We start from the raw sequence: 19367 nt of genomic DNA, 5'->3' as shown, positions 1-19367 counted from the left end.
ATTATTTTACGGGAGAATCGGACAATGTATCCTTTTGTAACTCAAATATCCTATAAAGTCATTTAAATGGAGAGAAACGTCTTAACAGTATACCATTTTATACACGGAGGGCAAAATCGTGGTTATAGTACTTGAAAATCGGAAGAGGAAGCTCATACTCGTTTATCTTGAAATAGGACTATACCAAGTTAGAATGGGACGAAGAGATCGTCGACGATACTTTCTGGAAGCTGAGAGGAATCCAGTCAAGTCAATGTGTACCATGATGTCATACTGCCACATACAATGTGTTTGCTCGCATTTATCATTGTTTTGTGTATCAACGTTTTGTTATGATTCGGGCATAGTCACATATACTGACTGCATGTTTGAATTCTCGTCTCTGTCATACTCAGTCATAGTTATCACATATTCGTCATAACCGGCTTGTTAGCATGCCACTGTTCTGAGTATAATCTTTATCGTATTTAATGCAGTAATCAGTTTCTCAATATCTTAGGATTGTTATGTAGAATTTATTTTGTTCTACGGTTGTACCGCACAAATACAAGTAGGGAGTATATTCATATACGACGCACAGCGAGAGCAGCAAAATTATCTGTTACATACATATAATACTAACGGTAGTAGCATACGCCCATTAAAGCCCCATTGACTTAAACACTAAATAACAAAAGTAACGTGGTCTCTAATTCTAAATAGAAGTTCACACTAGCTAAACGCTACCCATCACTGGATAGCTTACATGGTGGCCACACGTGAGACAACTTTTCTTATCATGACCATGTAGATTTTTTGCTATCAGAGCCTGAATTTTTTCTTATCTTGTATACAAACCTTTTCATTCATTAGTTAACAATTTATGACGCTGCTCCTGGTAGGCCTAATGGTAACTAAAATTGCCTCAATTGACCCAAGTTTTGCACCATATGAATTTTCATTCATGCGCCTTTAACATGCAAGACACAACATCATATCATGATTGATAACATATCAAAACAAAAGATGTTCTCCTACTGCTTTCTGGCACTTTTCTTGCAGGAGAACATTCGGGTGGACTTATATGGTCTCTAATAGGAGTATTGCATTTAATGTTTACCTATAATTATGACTAATATATTATATAATAGGCGTATTTCGTACCTTATGATCCGCATATTCATATGGAAGTCATCATCCGTCTCTTGGAGAAAGCCATCTGGTAGGGGGCTGGGTTGGAGGAATGATGGCTATTTTCAAATAATTTCTTAAGATGCATAATCGTTATTTTAATTTATCATGGACTTGACGAGAACAGAAAACATCGGCAAATCACAACATTGAAAATAGAAACGACAACAACGATGCAGAGGATACAATTATATTTATGAAGGAAGGAAGAACCCAGTTTGTGAGGCGTCGCGTAACATTATAATATTTGCCGCTGTATTGTCTTTAGCAATGTTATTTTGATCATTTGTGTTTCTCAATAAATATTAAAACGGAACAGTGGATTTTGGTATACACTAGCATATCTGTTATCCTCTGTTTACGTATGGATATAATAAGGATTTATAGCCATAGGCGTAGGAGGCGGGCAGCGACCGGGCTGTTTATAATCTACGTATCTCCCACCGACCAGCCCATTATATAACATGCATATGTGCGTTTTGCCTCATTAAAAATAGGAGAGGATGTTGGCAATTGTAAATTGGCTTAAGGGCATACGTAACTATTAATCAATGAGTCTCGAAGAAATCTCCAATGACTTAAGTGTGTCGCTAACTGCATACATGGCCGTGCGCAAAGGTGGTTAATGCATATTGTATGTTTGCACTGTTTGCTCATACTTAAAATATCATGCTAATATATTTGCCTCCGTTGTATTTCGTAATTTTTGAGATTCACTGCAAATTAAACCTTCAGGTTGGGGAACGTTTGGTAAATGACCAGACGCCATTAACGAAAGTTTACTGTCGCCTAGGAAGATGTTATAGAGGCAAACCAAACGCACAATTTGGCGACCAGGGGGTAAACATCGCCCGGCGCCTGCTTAATGTACGGCTTGTAAGTGTACCACGTTGAATATAAGAAATAAGAATCCCGTTATCTTTGGCCGGTAGAGTTCAATCTGTATCCTGAATACAAGAAAAGCTAGTTTTCATATCGGTCATCAGCTGCCAATGTTAATATTGTTAGTCATATTTCAAAGCATATTGCCGTACTACTGATATTGAAGTAGGTTGTGCATCCTGGCCTACCGCTACAGCCTAGTGTGTCACTTTGAAATATAGATTATTCATGTAGCATCATCGAAAACGCTTTGCAAATCTGCTGTCTGTTCCAAAATAGGCATCCATTCGACACATCGTTTTTCCAGACAGTTTTTAATGATATACCGTACTATTTTGTTAAAGTCTCGTTACATCATTTATTAATTTATATTTGTAAAGAGTGCTTGCGCATGTAATTAAAGTATCAACCGGAAGGTGATAATTGGTGGTCTAATAGTTGATAACGTAACTTCAAAGGACTACCAATGATTAGTTAGAACAATCAGTATGGTTCATAATCTCACAGTAATGTATCTTGTAACTCCGTGTCGGGGGCAGGATGGATTGAAGACGTCAAATGTGAAATACATACAGAGTGAATTGACCATGAATATCTTCAAACGACGGTAGTTTTCGGTGGACTGGGATTGTTGGTTACTTACTTGTCGGTCAGATTACACTCTTTTCGCTGTGTTTTATGTAATACACGCCGATATAATAGCGATAAGTATTAGAAACTACGTTCTGATCGTTATTTCAGAGTAATGGTTGAATATCGACTTAGGTGCAATGCTCTTGAAACACCTTTATCCAGTAGCGTGTCACTGCAACCAGGTATCGTATGTTTATTGAAATTTTCCCTATCACTGCGTACATACTGCATTGAAATTAATATTATATTTAGTTCTTGTAACAGCGTGAGTGCATATGTGCTGCTACAATCAACACCAGATTGAACTTAAAAAAAATACACGAGCTGGCTGGCGAAACAAACAACAAGATAAACAAGAGTCAGTTTAAAATGTAATAGAGTAAACTCTAGTGTATAATAGAGTCGACTAGAATAATGCAATTTTCAGAAATATTTAAGTAGGGTTAAGAAACTGTATGGGATTGCCATTGGCAATTAAATTGTATAACGGAGAGCTAGTGCCCCAGGGTCATTAAACAGTTTCCTATATAGGGGTAATTAGAGGTAACTCCACAGATAAAAAAATGAGTTTTCGAATGCTTACGTCTAAGTTGAACTTACAATATGCATTCCTTTTATATAAGTATCCCTAACCCATGATTTTTAAATAAATATTTTATGCGGTAGCCAAAGGGGGATGGGGGCATCCATAGAAGTTGTCCAATTCTACCCCGGCTGAATGCAGAGAAAAGAAAAATAGTGTGTCGTTTCCGCCGGCTGACGAGATGCGAGGCTGAGGATTAAGCCCGTTACCTTTCGCACGGCACTGTTATTGATTGTGAGGGAGGGGGGGTGGGTAATAAAATATGATATATTAGTTAGTTTCATATCATCACTAACCTGAAACATATAAATAAGTTTAACTGAATGTTGCTCGCACGAATACTGAAATTCAACCATATCAACGTTGTTAAGTATAATATTGCTAAATGATATGACACTAGTAATAAAGGAAATACTTACGTCGCTTTTAGCTGCAATGTCAAGAATCTGTATTGTTGACCTTTGAAGGAGTCTACTATCAGTGGATCCGATCGTCACGCCTCCTGTTAATAAATCTTTTACAATGGCAACTACGTCATCAGGCTCACCAACTTGTTCAAAGAAACATAGTGATGCGAAAGATTGCCCGTCCTTCATTCCTTTCAGATACTTGATGATTCTTGATGAAGCTTTCTTATTGAGTCCACAAGCAAATCTAAATACAAACTGTAGATCAACAGGGTTTATTTTCTTGAACTTGTTCCGAAGCCAAAGAGGAAACATTCTCCCGGCACACTTTGAAAGATAATTGGCTGCGTACCATTCAGCAAATAGTTTGTGATAAAATCTGACAACAGTTATTTGCTGAAAGAAAGGAACCGCCGCCATCCCGGGTTTATAATTTACCTTGAGAATGTCGTCTTCAATTAGGATACCTATTGTGATAAGTTCATTGTAACATACATCGCCAACATTGTTCTTGAAATAGTTTTTCTGCCAAACAATCTGCTGATTCTTTCCAGTAAGAGCATCAAATAATAGTTTATTTAGCTTTGGATAATCTGGAATGACAGAATGGTCATTTGGTTTTCTAGCGTGACCCGTTTTGATCCTCATATGCGCATAAAAGCACGTCAGAATGTGACTAAAAAAACTGGTTACAGACGCCAACGACACCACGCTTTCTTCTTCGTATGAGATATGTACAAACATCACACAGAAGAGAGGTACTTGACAAATGTCGCTTAACACAGGACTTTTAGTGAGTAGATCATTGATTCTCCTTGCCGCTTTATTATCATTAACAGCAACAGCTCTTCTGATGTAATCATCCCTTGCATTATCATCAAAACCTGTCAAACGAACTTTCACTGTCTCCACGTCGAGATTATCGGGTAAATATGCCGACCTAGTACATGTGATTACCTTAAAGTTCGCAAACATATTACCAGAGATGATTTTCATGATTTCTGATTGATCAAAGATATCTTTGTCCGGATACTCATCATACCCATCTAAAATCAGCACTACACGGCTGTTTAACAAAATTTCCATTATGTCTTCCTCTGTTAGTTTTGATTCCCCTGGCATCAAAATCAGTTTGATCGCGAGACAAATCGAAAATATACCGCCGAGGAGTCTTAGTGGAAGCAAGATAAAGATATCTACACCTTTCAATGGAGATGAATCAGATGCAATGCACCAGTCAAAAGCGGCTTGTAATGTAAACGTTGACTTACCATAACCAGGATCGCCCTCTAACAGTATTCGCTTTGAAGATATTATGTCATCATTAAATACATCACGGTAAGAGTTTAGTTTTACGGCTTCCCTTCTATTTCCTGTTAATGGACGTTCGCTTTCTTTATTGTCTCTTCCGTGCATTTCAATACCACCCTCTACAAAAACGTCATTCACACAATAAAGCTTTTCACGGATATAAGGTATTGGATGGATCTTGCTGTAAAGTTGTTTGTAAAATGTCTTGAGGTATCGTACAAACAGACATGTCTTATCTGTTCTCAAAATAATAGAAAAAAAGGTAGTCTTTATAACATTTATTTTTCTAGGTATATTATATTTGACTAACATAAAATTGGTTAATAATGATACTAATTATAATAATTCGTTAACGACTAATATAATGTCATGTTATCATTAAGAAAACTTGACATACGTATATATATATATATATATATATATATATATATATATATATATATATATATATATATATATATATATATATATGTATGTATATATATATATATATATATATATATATACATATATATATATGTATATATAGATAAATATATATATATATATATATATATATATATATATATATATATATATATATATATATATATATATATATATATATATATATATATATATATATATATATATATATATATATATATATATATATATATATATATATACGTATGTCAATTTAATTTCAAGGTTATGAACTTAACTGTTGTGATATTCATATGAGTGGTTTTGTTTCTCTTGTGTCTAACAGTGACTCGGTAATAATGAGTAATATTTATTTGTTAACACATTAACGGAGTTTTAACAATATTAACAGACTAGCCGACGTTCTACCCTGTATGGAGGCATCGTATTCCGTCATGTGTTTGGTCGTTCATGTGTCAGTCCCTAGTCAGATATATATCGCACTACACCTTACCTTCGGATCCAGGGAAAATGCGATGCAGGGTGCTTAGTAAACCATAAAGTTCCAATTTATCAAGAGCAGTTAACAATGGTGAGATGTCATTAGGCTTTATTTGACCCCTTTCTTCCATTAAGGAGACCATAAGTTGCCCGGGACTGTTTTTCGTATGTCGTATCTCGTCAATTTTAGCAGGAGGAAACATGAAGAACGTTGCAAGACTGAGTATGATATCAGTTGTGAGGAGCTCGGCCAGTCGTACCTTAAACCTGCCAAAATCTGTAAAGATAATTTTACGACATATGAATGGTATTGACTGACTATGATTGGACAATTCGTCTTCACTCCAGATTTTTCCACCCCAAAATCGACGAGTTATTTCAGTCGGTACAGGGACATGTAGCGACCAAAGTAGTAGAACATCTCCGGAACATTCTACACTTTGTGTAGAGTCCACAAACTTCCTAAATTGATAGCCGACGCTCAACCAGCACCATGCGGAGTGACCCCTTCTGACCCTGAGAAAATCCGCCCTGCAGACAATTGTAAGCTAGCCATGGCACTCAATCTATTCCCTCCCTGCCGACCTATTATTTGAGGAATTGGTACTCTTATCGAGCATCTTTCAGGACACACATACTCCATACCCATTCCTGTATTAAACCATATTCGTTCTTATATACAAGACACTACACATTTTTTTTTTGGAATCCTTAATAATATGCAGGCGTAACCGATTAATTCTTTGCTTGTACATATGAGCATATCCTCTTTGTATATCAGTATCCTTCATAATGAGGGAATTATCGCTTGCCAAAATTGTCTCCGTAAGTAGTCCACCAACCCCAGTTTAGCTGATAATCTTGGCTGATAATCTTGGTCCTATTTTACGTCTCATATTAAGTAATAATTATTTCTCTTTTAATGGGAAATATTATCTCTAAGTCAATGTTACCGATATGGACACTAATATGGCACCTACTTAAGCCATCATATTTATGCACAAATTGGAACAGGAAATGCTATGCACTTTTTCTCTAAGGCCATCACATTATTATAGATACATTGATGAACAGGTATTTGCTGTATTCCAAGACAATCAGTCTTTAGGAGAATCGCATGCTATTATTTCGTCAACCCCCCAACCTTACATTTCTACTCACTTCCTTCAGACTCCCTTACTCAGTTTCCACATCCGCGGGCAATTTCTGTTGCGGTAAACCTCGATGCCATATAGGTTAACCGAGGTTAAAATTCCAAATGTTGACTATAGTCTAAGACCCCCTTCCCTCTCTTGTGATTCTAATATTGTTTTTTACATATTCTACTGTGTACTTTGTAAAGAGGGCAATAATGTAGGGGAACCAGACTCCCGGTTACGCTTACGATTTAATAACCCCCCAAAAATGTATTTGTGATAATTTTGCAAGATACCCCGTTTTCGAACATGTCTTTCTTCATAGTTATTCTCTCCAAAACCTAAACTGTATTTAAATTGCCTTGATTTTCAAATCCACAACTGAACGTAAACGTAAAGAAAACGATTGGATCTTTTGCATTAAATCTCGCATCACAGGCTTCAACAACGACTTGGGACCCCTTAACAACTATCAGCTCTACAAGCATATGTAATCCGTTCTTTGCTTCTTAATCCGCTTCCTGTATAGTCATAGTTTATTTGGTTCTAATTCCATCCATGCAACATACACTTATCTAGCGTCATACTTTCATTGTGTTACATTTTGTACTTTTCATTGACTGTCATGTATTGCTGACGAAGGTCCCATAGGTACCATTTGGTTTATGATATACACAGCATTTCTATTTACATTAACATATTTTTTTTTTCCCATTTCTTTATTAAATTTTATACAAATAGTGATTTATTCAGTATTAAAATACAACTCAATCATTGCCTAATATTGTTTCTTTTCATGACGCTAACTGAAAATGAAAACCTTCTGACTAAAAATAGCTTTTAATTCCTGAAAAGATATCGGAGGATAGCCTTTCTCTTACGAAGTTTTTTGTTTTCAATTTGTAAGTAGGACTTCAATTTGAAAAGGTAATCAACAACCTTAGGAATACGGCCTAGAGTTTTCTGTTGGTATATCAAGTATTTCGCATGAGAAATTATACAGTTACAGGGATGTTTGAGAGTAATCGTAAAACTAAAGAAAATATCTTGTGTAAACAACATTACTAAAATTAGTTAGTTTTTAACCCAGTTACCATGGCATGCCAAACAAATTTGTGAAATGCTTTCCAATGAAGCTGTGGCAGGGAATGTCCCTGTTTGCTTCTTTTAAATATTTCCTATTTGTGAGACTGCAAAATCACCTTATTTTTTCGCTTTGAGAGTCAGTGAGACACAAGTCCCCACCATCTATTTGTCGCAGTATTACTCAATAAAAAAAGGTTAATTTGTCCCTCACACCCTCGATCTTGACAACGGTTAAAAATACTGCATATTAATTCAGTAAAGCCACTAGTAGTAATATCTTCATTTTTAGACTTTCGTTTGGGGTCTGCAAGACACAGCTTCTCATCGTTGTGCACCTTTATATCAATTTCAACTTAGCCGTGTTGAAGGAGTTTTGGATAAAAAAAAGTGCAAATGTTAACGCATAAACATCCGCATATACAGACAGTGGGCGTTTTAGCCCTTCTCAAGATATGGAGTTCTGGTCCGTCGATCACCTCACCATGGGTGACCCCGAGAATTGCTGTTGAAATAGATTTACTGTTACCATTGCATGCGTTGCAACTGAGACCAACGAACTACAGTATGCCATCCACCTAATAGGCAGCGATTAAACTAACAAAAAAAAAACAATTTAAATGTGTCAGTTCACTACGGATTCGGGGATGAAGCTAATCGGATTCGTGAATGAAGCTAATCAAATACAATTTATTCATCAGAGAGTAGAAAGAACTTACTCATTTTGGTGTTCTCCGATAACTTTTCCGTAGCGGGAGATGCATTAGCCATTCTGTTTGGTTTTGTCTTCTTATCTTGTCTGAAAAATAAAAAGAAATAAACTATCGAACAAATAAAATTTTGACAAATTAGCATATTAATACATTAATAATGTTGTTGTTAATGTTAATGGTGGTGACGTATTGTTGTTAGCGGTGGCTATGAAGATTAAATGATGATAATCATTAAATGATAATGACAATCACGATTGCGATATTATGCTATTTTTGAGTCAGTCAGATCCACTATGAAAATGTCAAACCTAGCAGGGAAAAATGTAATTCACTCAACTTAAGGTCATTAATTGTAATCTGGTGCAGCTTGAACACACCGTTATCTTTACTTTGATTTTGTGGACGAAACAAAAGGTTCATAGCACAGTAGTAACATCATATGTTTAATGATAAGTTTATTGTAAAATTAATAGATTTTACTAGCCGATTGATCCAATTGCACCAATAACCGGTCCAGAGAGAAACCACGGTTTCATATTCCACGATTCCATCTCCAAGATCATAATTTTAAAAGCATAAATTCTTTACATATCAGCCTAAATTATGGTCAGTTTTGTTGAGAATTGTTGTTACCAAAAAGCTTTTGATGTAAGTAGTGAATTCCTGAAACCAGTCATCACTGATGATGCAAACGATGAATATTCCGTTCATTTAGAATCACTGTTACTATCGCAAGATATATAAATCAAGCTCTGGAAGAGAAGCTTCGAATTGTTTCTGCCTCAGTATTGCATGTGTCACGAATGGGTTAAATTATCTTTAAAATACTATGAACTAAATAACTAAATCAACTAAGTTCATTATGTCTCTGCTTTACATGTGTTTCCACGGGTGTGACTCTACTAGTGTTGCATATTATAGGTAAGACCAAAGTCAATTCATCTTAGACCAAAGTTTTCTTAAACTTTGGATGTATCCAATGAGCTGTTACGTAAAGTTCTTTAATCCCTGTTTCATTGGAATATATGCACTACTATAAATTAACCATGTTTTAATGTATTGAATAGGCCTACTGCTATATGTGAAACTGGAACGGCTCCAATCCAATACGCAAGGTTGAACGCATATTCCAATGAAAACTTCCATACATTGAACATACTTGGAGCAGATGTTTGAGCTACTGCTGCATAGGTGGGATGAAATGGGGTGGTTAATTTTACAATGTTGTTGACTGTATGGTAAAACTTCTGGCAAATGAAAGTATTCCATAATTTGTGAAGAACATACCTCACTCTAAAATTTCGTTCGTAAGTTTCATTATTTCACGAATAAATATTATGTGATGCAATTAATCGTACTTTATTTACTCTGATGATGTTGGATATATAAGTTAATTCTTTAACATGTTTTAATGTGATTAATCTTAAATATCTTCCATTAGGAGCATTTTAATCCAGGTTTGTGTCAATTGATATAACACATCGTTTGGGGTTGGTAGATATATAACCAAAATATAGTTCAGGGTTGGTAGAATCTGCCTATTTACAATTCCCTATAAAGGATTCACTATGTACGATCCAATATTCAATATTCGATATACAGGATCAACTATGTATGATTCACTTTACATGATGCACTATGCGTAATCTACTGTTTAGGATCAATATGCTGGATTTTCTAAATGAACCACTTTACACGATTTAATATACATGGTCCACTATGCACAGATCACTGTGTAGGATCCGATATGCAGGATCCAATATACATGATCCACTACATATGATCTAATATACATTCATAAATGCCTAAACCAACTTTCTGTATACTGGACCAGTCTCGAATGTGATTCGAGACTGGTCGAGTGTATAGAGAGGTGAATTGCTTCAGGATCGAAATGTTAGACAAACACTGGTTTGTTGCCGTGGCAATCATGAAGTCATAATTAGAAGAAATGAAGACATGGTGTACATCGCCATGAGTATATGCAAATATGTTTATTGGCAAATAAATGTTTCAAATTGCAAAAGAATACTGTACACTATATATAGCCTACTTGCAATTAGTTACAGCAGTAGTACCGTATATGTTTTCTCACACACCGAGTCTCAATACACACTGTACTTACTTCTTAAATCATCTAGCTAAATACTTCGAGTAACATGAACGACTTATGGATTAATTTTGAGCTTAATTTTGAGCAAGAGTTAATGTCAGCAACTTTATCGAGGTGCTTTAACGAAGAACCGAAGCGTAAAGCGTCCAATGCTGGCACTATAACAGAAGAAACCTTGTCGCTAAGCCTAGTAATAACGTAAGCACTAGGCCTACTACTACTTCTAGCAGTAACGATATGACTGACCAGGGACTAGGCCTAGCGATCTTTCAGACTCACAATAACACTGCGGTTACTACAAGTCCATACCTGTCGAACAATCATACAATGGGGCTCGGAACCTCTTCAAAAACTGCTCATTCTCAGGCCCAGTAACCGTTATTTGAACGGAATGTTAGCAACAGGCAACGTTGCTAGCCTAACTGTTGTAGCGTATACGGACTTTCCAGACCACACACAACTCAGCATCTGTTTATTGCACAATTTGACCTGGTAGGTCAAAAATAAGTTTTAAAATGTTATCTTTAAAAATGTGTTCATTTTTTAATTGTTCTTATTTAATTTTCAATTCCCTCCATTTTTTGTGTTTGAATTGATTAAACTATCAAAATTTAAGACCAAACGATACTGCTTCATTCGTATTTTTTTTACTCTTAATGTTCGTCGGAAGAAAATGCTGTTTTACATGAGGTGAGTATTACGTCATTCAGGGAAAAGATCAAGAGAGGCATAAGGAGAATTAAATACAGATCAGCAAAAATTAGCGAAAAAATGCCGTTTTCTAACATTTGTGATCTGTGCTATCGCCTCGGTCCGCTCAGCCTCCTCGATGACGTCATCATTGGTCTCAAATCAAATTTAAGACCGGTTCCCCTCTTATTTATCACCTAATTATTAACTAAATACGATCCCCGTTACATGATCCAACATGTAGGATACATCATATGCGATCCCCTATACATGATCCACTACGCATGAGCCGCCAAACACAATCCAATGTATCCACTTTACACGATAAATTATGCAGAATCGACATTTTTACGTTCTTGATAATATTTGCAACGGGAAAGTAAAACTGATCATATTGTTTAAATAATAACAATTCGGTTATATGGTAATACCGTTCATTAACACTATCTCATACTTTAATATACCGACTCTATTTGGAATAAGTTTTGGCCAAGTCGTCTGTAATAATCTTTTTCTCGCGTGCAAACTGTACATGCCACAGAGTCCGTGTCTGCCTACCACGAATGTGCTTCCCTACTCTATTTTACATGCCCGAGGATCTGTCCGATACAAACGTCTTGGACATTTCACCAAAGAGGGCGGGAACTTATGCAAACCACAGAATCTTGATTCATATTATTGTTATACAATCGCGTGTCATGTGAGACCATGTTTCTTCCACTTTAAATAGCGACCGTCTCACAGTGTACAACCAATCAAGGGATTATTCACTGCGGGAGGCAGGGCTTGAATAATTTTTTTGGGGGAAGTGGGCGCAATTGGCAAACCTGATTGGCAACTCCGCTTTTCCGAAACAAATCTACCAAAAATCAAAGGAAAACATAAAATAGCTTGGGAGAAATTTGCAAGACCCTAGTATAAATGTGAAGCGTTGCTGCAGGCGTTCTCTGAGAAGTGCAGCAAATAGATACGAGAAAATATCTTTGTGAAAAAGAATGGTGCACTAGGCTGTACATTCTAGGGTCTTAACAAGAGTAGGGAATATGAATTCAGAAACATATTTCAATTCTTCATTACATATAATTGAAATGTTTTATAGGGGCATCTGACAACATCAACGATAGTGATATTAGCTATGTTAATATTCGATTTTTATCACATTTTTGTAAAAAAAAAGTAAATTAAAAATTTTGAAACATACATGTACATGCTTTGCACTATCATAAACGATTACTACACGGAACATCAAATGGTTTTTCTGTCAAAAATAACTCAACTACAACCAGCGCGAGATATTGAGGTTTAACCTAACAACGTGGCATTGTTACCTTTAAGTCTTTGTTTGTGCCACCATCTGTATTCACATTTTTTTCAATAAAAATAATTTTAAACATAAGAGTGACATTGAAAAAAATGTACTTTACAAAATTCAAAACCGTCATTTTGTGATTCCAATGATCATGAAATGTAAGATTCATATCCCCTTTTGTTACCTATGCAAAATTGACATATTTTTGCTTTCAAAGGAATCAACAGGGATGTTGGACTGATCATGTTCTTACTTCTACAGCACACGAAGTCTGAAGTTGGAAAACAAGCTAACTAACTCATGGAGGTTAACTCTTTGAGTATGCAAATATTTGATTTTAACCTGATTTTAACCTGAATGTTAATATATTTTGATTTCAGTGTGCTATTCTAGAGGAAGCTCTATGATAAATTGATATCAGCCTTGCCGTAGTTGAAAAAGTGTTCTTTCTGCAAACATTTTTCGTGTTTTGTTTACCTCATTGTATCTTACACGAGGACTTTTATGATAATCTTGATATGCCCAGCCTTAGAAAGAGGAGGTTAATGGCAATACAGAAACGTACCTTCACTGATGTAATTTGTCAGAATATCCTCTGATAAAAGCTGTTAGACACTGGGTAGATGTGATTTTTCTCTTCAATGTTGTTGGTGCAAGGTCGCGTTAAGATGCAGGTATTGTAACATATAACGATTAAGTGTATGTGAAAGCATTATATAGGTAATCCTACTGTTTAAAGATTACCCGGGTGTGGAAAGCAGTTAAAGGGAGGAATTCTATAGGAAAATTCTGCATGGTTTTATTGAGGTCTTTACCAAACTCTAAAGAGGATGTTCTTCATGTGGATTATGAGAGTTTCAAGTGCACATTGTTTGAAGAAGAATGACATTAGTATCTCATTATAATTAAGTAACACCTCCTTGCTTGAAGGATGTTCTAGAAAGCATAGATTATCTTAGGTTGCCTCAGAGCTACAAAGGGAGAGTCATCATTCATTCCACTTAAATTTCCTCATGAATTATCCCATGCATAATATTTTTTTCACTCTTGTTAAGTCTGATATAGATTCAGAATATTATGTTTGACTACCATCCAATTTCATGTTTACTTCATTAACTTTCTTGGAACAAACTTATTCCAACAAGAACGGTGTATTTAAAGTGTGCGAAACATGATAAGACAACAAAAATATAGCATATTACAACCTGCTCTGTCCTATTTGTTTTATTCGTTCCTCCTTTATTGGCTTCGTGTTTGTTTCTTTCATGATTGCAGCTCTTTTGAAGAGGATATCGTGCTTCCAAACAAACTTATTGTATTGGCTGTAAATTGATGATACATGAATCAGATGAGGTGTTTGTTGGGTGGGGAGGTAGAGACTGACATTGTTGATAGAATACAAGTATTGCTGCCCTTTTCGAAAAGCATTGCTATTGTTAGGAAAATACACCGTGCCATTTTTGTATGGGGATGCAGACCCTGACCCCTTATTCATATATCTGTTCTAACTTGAATCACTTTTTGTCCATTAAGAACAATGTCATAGTTAGAAACAATGAACCTTTATCACTGGAATTGCCTGGGTCCAAATGCCATTTGTCTATACAAATTATGTTTTGCTTCCCGCATGGCCATCACAACTGACTTTAGAGGGCAGATGGTGGGGGTAGGCCCCTCTACCTTTCTGAGAGAAAAAACCTTGACTCGACGGTTGAGTGAGAAAAATAAGGAAGTGTAAAAAAGTAAACAATAAAGTAACCATGAAAGTCAAGAAACAGGTGTCCGGCCGCCCGTAGTGAATGGGCTTGGCAGTGACGACCTCTTTAAGGTCAGGGAAGTATCTTCCAGCCACCTCAGGGTTGATATTAGCAAACAAAAAATTGTTGGAGAACATCATATACAGGTCACTGACTTAACAAGACCCCTCCCTAGGACACAAATTGATCACTTGCTACCCCCCCCCCCCTTGCACTCAAAAGTATATGTATGGGCCTGAGTGTTGTATACAATATTGCCGATATCGTTTAGGATGTAACTTGAAAAACACTTTCGGTTCCCGTCCTTTAATAAGCTTTACGTACGGATGAAATTAAATATTTGGCTAGGCAACTCTCGTAGAGCTCTAAAGTATAATTAGGCTACCAAAATTGCCTAATCTTACCCACTTTGGGTCGAGGAAATACAGCTACAATGAAGTTTGAACTCCATTAAGTTCGTAATATTTTACTTCTGCAATTATCATTTTTTGTGGTAGCTGTTACCTGCCCTATCCCGTACCGACCTCGGTTCGGGCAAACAGTTGGGTATATGCGATCCCTTAATCTGTAAAGATGACTTTGAACGCAATGTAGTGGCCGAATACAACTTTCAAGGTATACGGAGGATAAAATAGCAGCAATCACAACATTTTTTTTTTAACATTCTATTTTTTTGTTTTGTAGCATCGCACAACTTCTCATTTATTTCCTGTAACATATCATTATGTATGCATCTGCTTTAATATTTGATATCATGAGCTTAGCCGCCTTTTGATTGTCGAATTACCAACATTGTATGCGGGACAAAATATAATATGAACAATTTGCGGAAATTTTGTACCCAGGACATTTCGTCCGGCCGGACTATATTTGCTGTGAGGTTGGGAGACAATTTGATGTTCATTGTTTTCGCAATTGCACGATCTGAGAAAATTGTACCATATAGCAGAGTGAACTTAATTTAAAACATTTCAGAATATATTTCGGTGTGAACAAGAGAACAGCTTAAGAAAATCAAGACAACATATAAAAAATCTCCAAATATACACTAGTAAGTAAACATTTCTAAGTAAGAGTCCAAATGTTTTCAAATTACAATAAGGATAACAATGTTCTCTTTGTTTGGATGATTCATAATTTCGAATTACTTGCAGTGTAACTGCTCACATTGCCGAAATCTAGTCAAGCGTACGGTATTATGTAACTTGTTGCGGTACCAATACTGGCAGATTGTATGAAAGTTGCAGCCATACACAACATCTAGCATCGACTAACTACTTTTTGAAGTGTCAATGGTACTTAACGTGTGTTGCGTTGTTTAGCGAATTAAACATCAATGTATGATGGCAGTATTAAATCATCATACAGTTTATGTTTAAGACAGCTTTCACACAACGCGTATATCTCCTACCAATTTTTCGTCCATTATAATCGTTCGGTCGATGATTACAGTAAATTAACAACTATACATCTGTTTTAGTAATCCAGTACATAGTTCTGTTATATGTATAACAAGCTTCAATAGCAGACGACGAGAAAATATAGGTTTTTCAGAAATGTTAACTTTAAAAATTTGTCTTTAAAGACTAACACTGATTAAATTCAATCTTCAGCTCTCCCGTCATAGTTATTTGAACTTCCTCTTTTAGTATATATTGTTAGATAAACACTTTTGAGAACCGAGAATGCTAATAAAATCATGCTAACCACGACCGATTACTTCATCGTGTGTGTAGTTTGCCAAAACCAATGATGTGTGACGGTAGCGAACACAAATTTCATTTAAGTATTATTTCTAAATCGATTAGATAAACAAACAAGCACTGGAATTCATCGCCCAGGGTCACTGAGACAATCGCATATAAATTATGTTATAGTTTTTCATTCAGTCGTGGCGTGGCATATTGTACATCGGATGCAATGGGCTCAGACTTGTGTGCTATAAACTACAGCTTATTACACGTATATATTGGAAATCGAAATATACATTTATTACATAACACACGTTGTGTGATTCCATTATAAATGTACACCGATACGAATACATAAAAAACGATGTTCACTATTACAGGTAGTGCCTTATCACATAATAAGCTAGGGAAATTATCGTAGGAAAAGTTTCAAAGTTAGTTATTTGTACAAGTTGTTATTTGTTATATTTAATAGAAGTAACTTTGAAGTTTGGGGATATATGCGTTTAGGAAACACAGAACAACCTTACTTATTGTCGTAATTGACTATGTTCAACAATAAGTATATAATATACGGTAGCAACGGTTGTATTAAATGAGGACTGAGATCAAAACGCCCCCCTCCCCGATTTACACAGTGAAGCCCTAGTCCTAGCTGTACCATACATATAAAGATATAAAATAAGTGACGCGGTGAGCTACATCCTATTAACTTAATTTTGCATATGTTTGAACTGTGTAGGAAGTGTGAAATGGCTTTTTATCCATGGTAAAGTCGTGTCTCACGTGATTTAAAAAGACAATTGTAGAGAGAACGAGACTGACATTGAAACTATACAGTCTCGACAGACCAGAGAAATGTTTACACTAAAAGGTTGATGATTCAAGGGAAAATAAGAAGACATTTTCAGTCTAATACAAATAGTACATAATTACATGGCTCAGGGAAACATTGAAGACCGAAACAAGAACTTCAACACTTTTTGTTATTCGAGCACAAATGGCTGCCATTAACTTTAAGCTCAGGAAAGCAGTGGATGCATCTCCATTAGTCATACAACCGTTTAATATAGTGCTATACAAAAGATGAAACTTCTCAAGTTGGTGTGCATATTTACAAGTGACATCTGAAATTTTCAGCAGAACCAGTTTACTTTCGTCCCTAATTTCAAATTTCTGTACAAGTTTGTATGGTTGTAAAACAGACTAAGTAAAACAACATTTTATTTGCCACTATTTTCTCTTTTGTATTCGTAAATAACCGTTACGTCACATTGCATGCATACAGCCTTAGTCTAAAGGCTACAATGGTACTTTCGAGATGCACTTCCTTATTCCACAGCGGTTTCTTTAGTGCGCAGTCACGGAACTCGAGTGAAACCCTAAAACAGACGTTTAAGTGTGGGTATGAAAATACAGTGTTAGATCACGTACATATCCCATATACATACGCTATACGCTTCACGATATTGCACAAAGCTTATGTACTAAGGGATTTTGTCAAACACATGCGTAATGATTTTGATAAGAACCAGTACTAGTGGACTTCAAATGCATTCTACCTTATTTTTGTAATGGGCTTTACTTCCTCAGATTATGTTCTATTTAAGAGTATATATATAATTTATTTATTTTCAAGGCAGTATTGTAGTGTCCATAACCACTATAAATACGACGTCTTATCTTCATTATTTGCTCCCTCTCACCAGTAAAATTACAAGATAGTCCCCTCTCTGCGGCTCTCCTTGAATGAGGTCAAACTTAAGACTGGCAAAAGGGAACCTACTTGATACACAGTTTTTAACACCACCATAAAGTAACGATAAATAAATATTTTTAAACAAAATAACACCCATGCAAAATTGAGATCGCAAGTAGCTACTTTCCCCTCCCCCCCCCCCCCAAACAATCCTAACAATTGACATAGGCCAACTTATGCAAGTGACGAAGTGTGAACAAATCTATGTGCCTGAGTTAATCGACAAGTCGTAATGTTAACAACTTTATCGCAATGATATTACTGTAAAATAAAACCAAATGAGTTGTAGCCCACTAGACTGGTTTGTAACAATAGAGAGATAGATAAAATTCTACTATAACGAGCTTAATTCTATGACCTACATGTAGGCAAACATATAGTATGCACAACGTTGCGCTCATCGGATTGAGCTGATATTTAATTATGACTGGGCCTATACATGAAGTCATAAGTAACTTAGTTTGTACGTACACTTCAATTCTCCTGATCCAATCTTCTTAAAAAACAAAGTAAAAGACGTCTCCGTGGTGTATAATAATCACTATGGCATCCTGCCGGCAGCTTTAACGTTAGTGTAAGTCATGATGCAGCATATAGCTTAGTGAAGAGCGCAAACCCGAAAGAGACATTGCCCTTAAACAGTTATAGAATGCTCACGCGATATATATAGATATACATAACATACAATATAAACATAATGTGAGGTCAATAGCACGGTTTTCCTTTGTTGGAAAAATCCAAACAATTTATAAAGTGATTAAATTCGGTTTCATTTTCTATTTTACACGTTGTAAGTTAAACAATGTGTTTGTAAAGTGTTAAATGAATCACCTCAATTGACGTTTCCATTAGAGTACTCTGTATGGAATTATAGCCATCCATCTTAAACATGAAATATTAAATGTCTTTAGAGAAACCCTCGAGTCTGTAACACTTTCAGAGACTATTTGTTTTCTCATAGAGATTTTAAAGGACAGAAATACTTGTCAGTAATCCATTTTTGTATTCAGCTATTGGGGTGGGGTGGGGGGTGGTGTGGGCTTGGGGGTATTTGAAATTACGTCTACCTCATAACAGGGCATACATAGGGCATACCTTAAAAGTACAATTTTTCATTGATATAGCTAAACTTATTCCAGTTGTAATGATATCATGCAATATTAACATGGAAAAGTAGAATATTTTACACTCTTAGTTGAAAATGCCATCGCAATAGCATTCCTA

General features: G+C 35.8%; 2 protein-coding genes across 4 annotated transcripts in view; one reads left to right on the top strand and one right to left on the bottom strand.

Annotated features, from left to right (window-relative positions):
* Positions 1–19367, top strand: part of LOC139982753 (uncharacterized) — a 162779-nt gene that overhangs the window by 42809 nt on the left and 100603 nt on the right. The gene's annotated exons all lie outside the window — the stretch shown is intronic.
* Positions 1–19367, bottom strand: part of LOC139982742 (uncharacterized) — a 101970-nt gene that overhangs the window by 79202 nt on the left and 3401 nt on the right. For 2 of the 3 annotated variants that reach the window (XM_071995819.1, XM_071995817.1), the window contains exons 1-4: positions 18615–18768; positions 8831–8910; positions 5906–6169; positions 3688–5222 (exon numbers count right to left, since the gene is read on the bottom strand). In XM_071995819.1, the coding sequence (XP_071851920.1) occupies positions 3688–5222; positions 5906–6169; positions 8831–8882 (1851 nt within the window). In that variant the 5' untranslated portion in view covers positions 8883–8910; positions 18615–18768. Of the gene's footprint in view, positions 1–3687; positions 5223–5905; positions 6170–8830; positions 8911–18614; positions 18769–19367 lie in introns of those variants that run through there. The other variant, XM_071995818.1, reaches the window with a different exon arrangement.

The sequence above is a fragment of the Apostichopus japonicus genome, chromosome 16 (assembly GCF_037975245.1).
Source record: "Apostichopus japonicus isolate 1M-3 chromosome 16, ASM3797524v1, whole genome shotgun sequence".
In the NCBI taxonomy this organism is placed as follows: domain Eukaryota; kingdom Metazoa; phylum Echinodermata; class Holothuroidea; order Aspidochirotida; family Stichopodidae; genus Apostichopus; species Apostichopus japonicus.
Note: the sequence above shows the minus strand (reverse complement) of the source record. Positions and strands in the feature narration are given on the sequence as shown.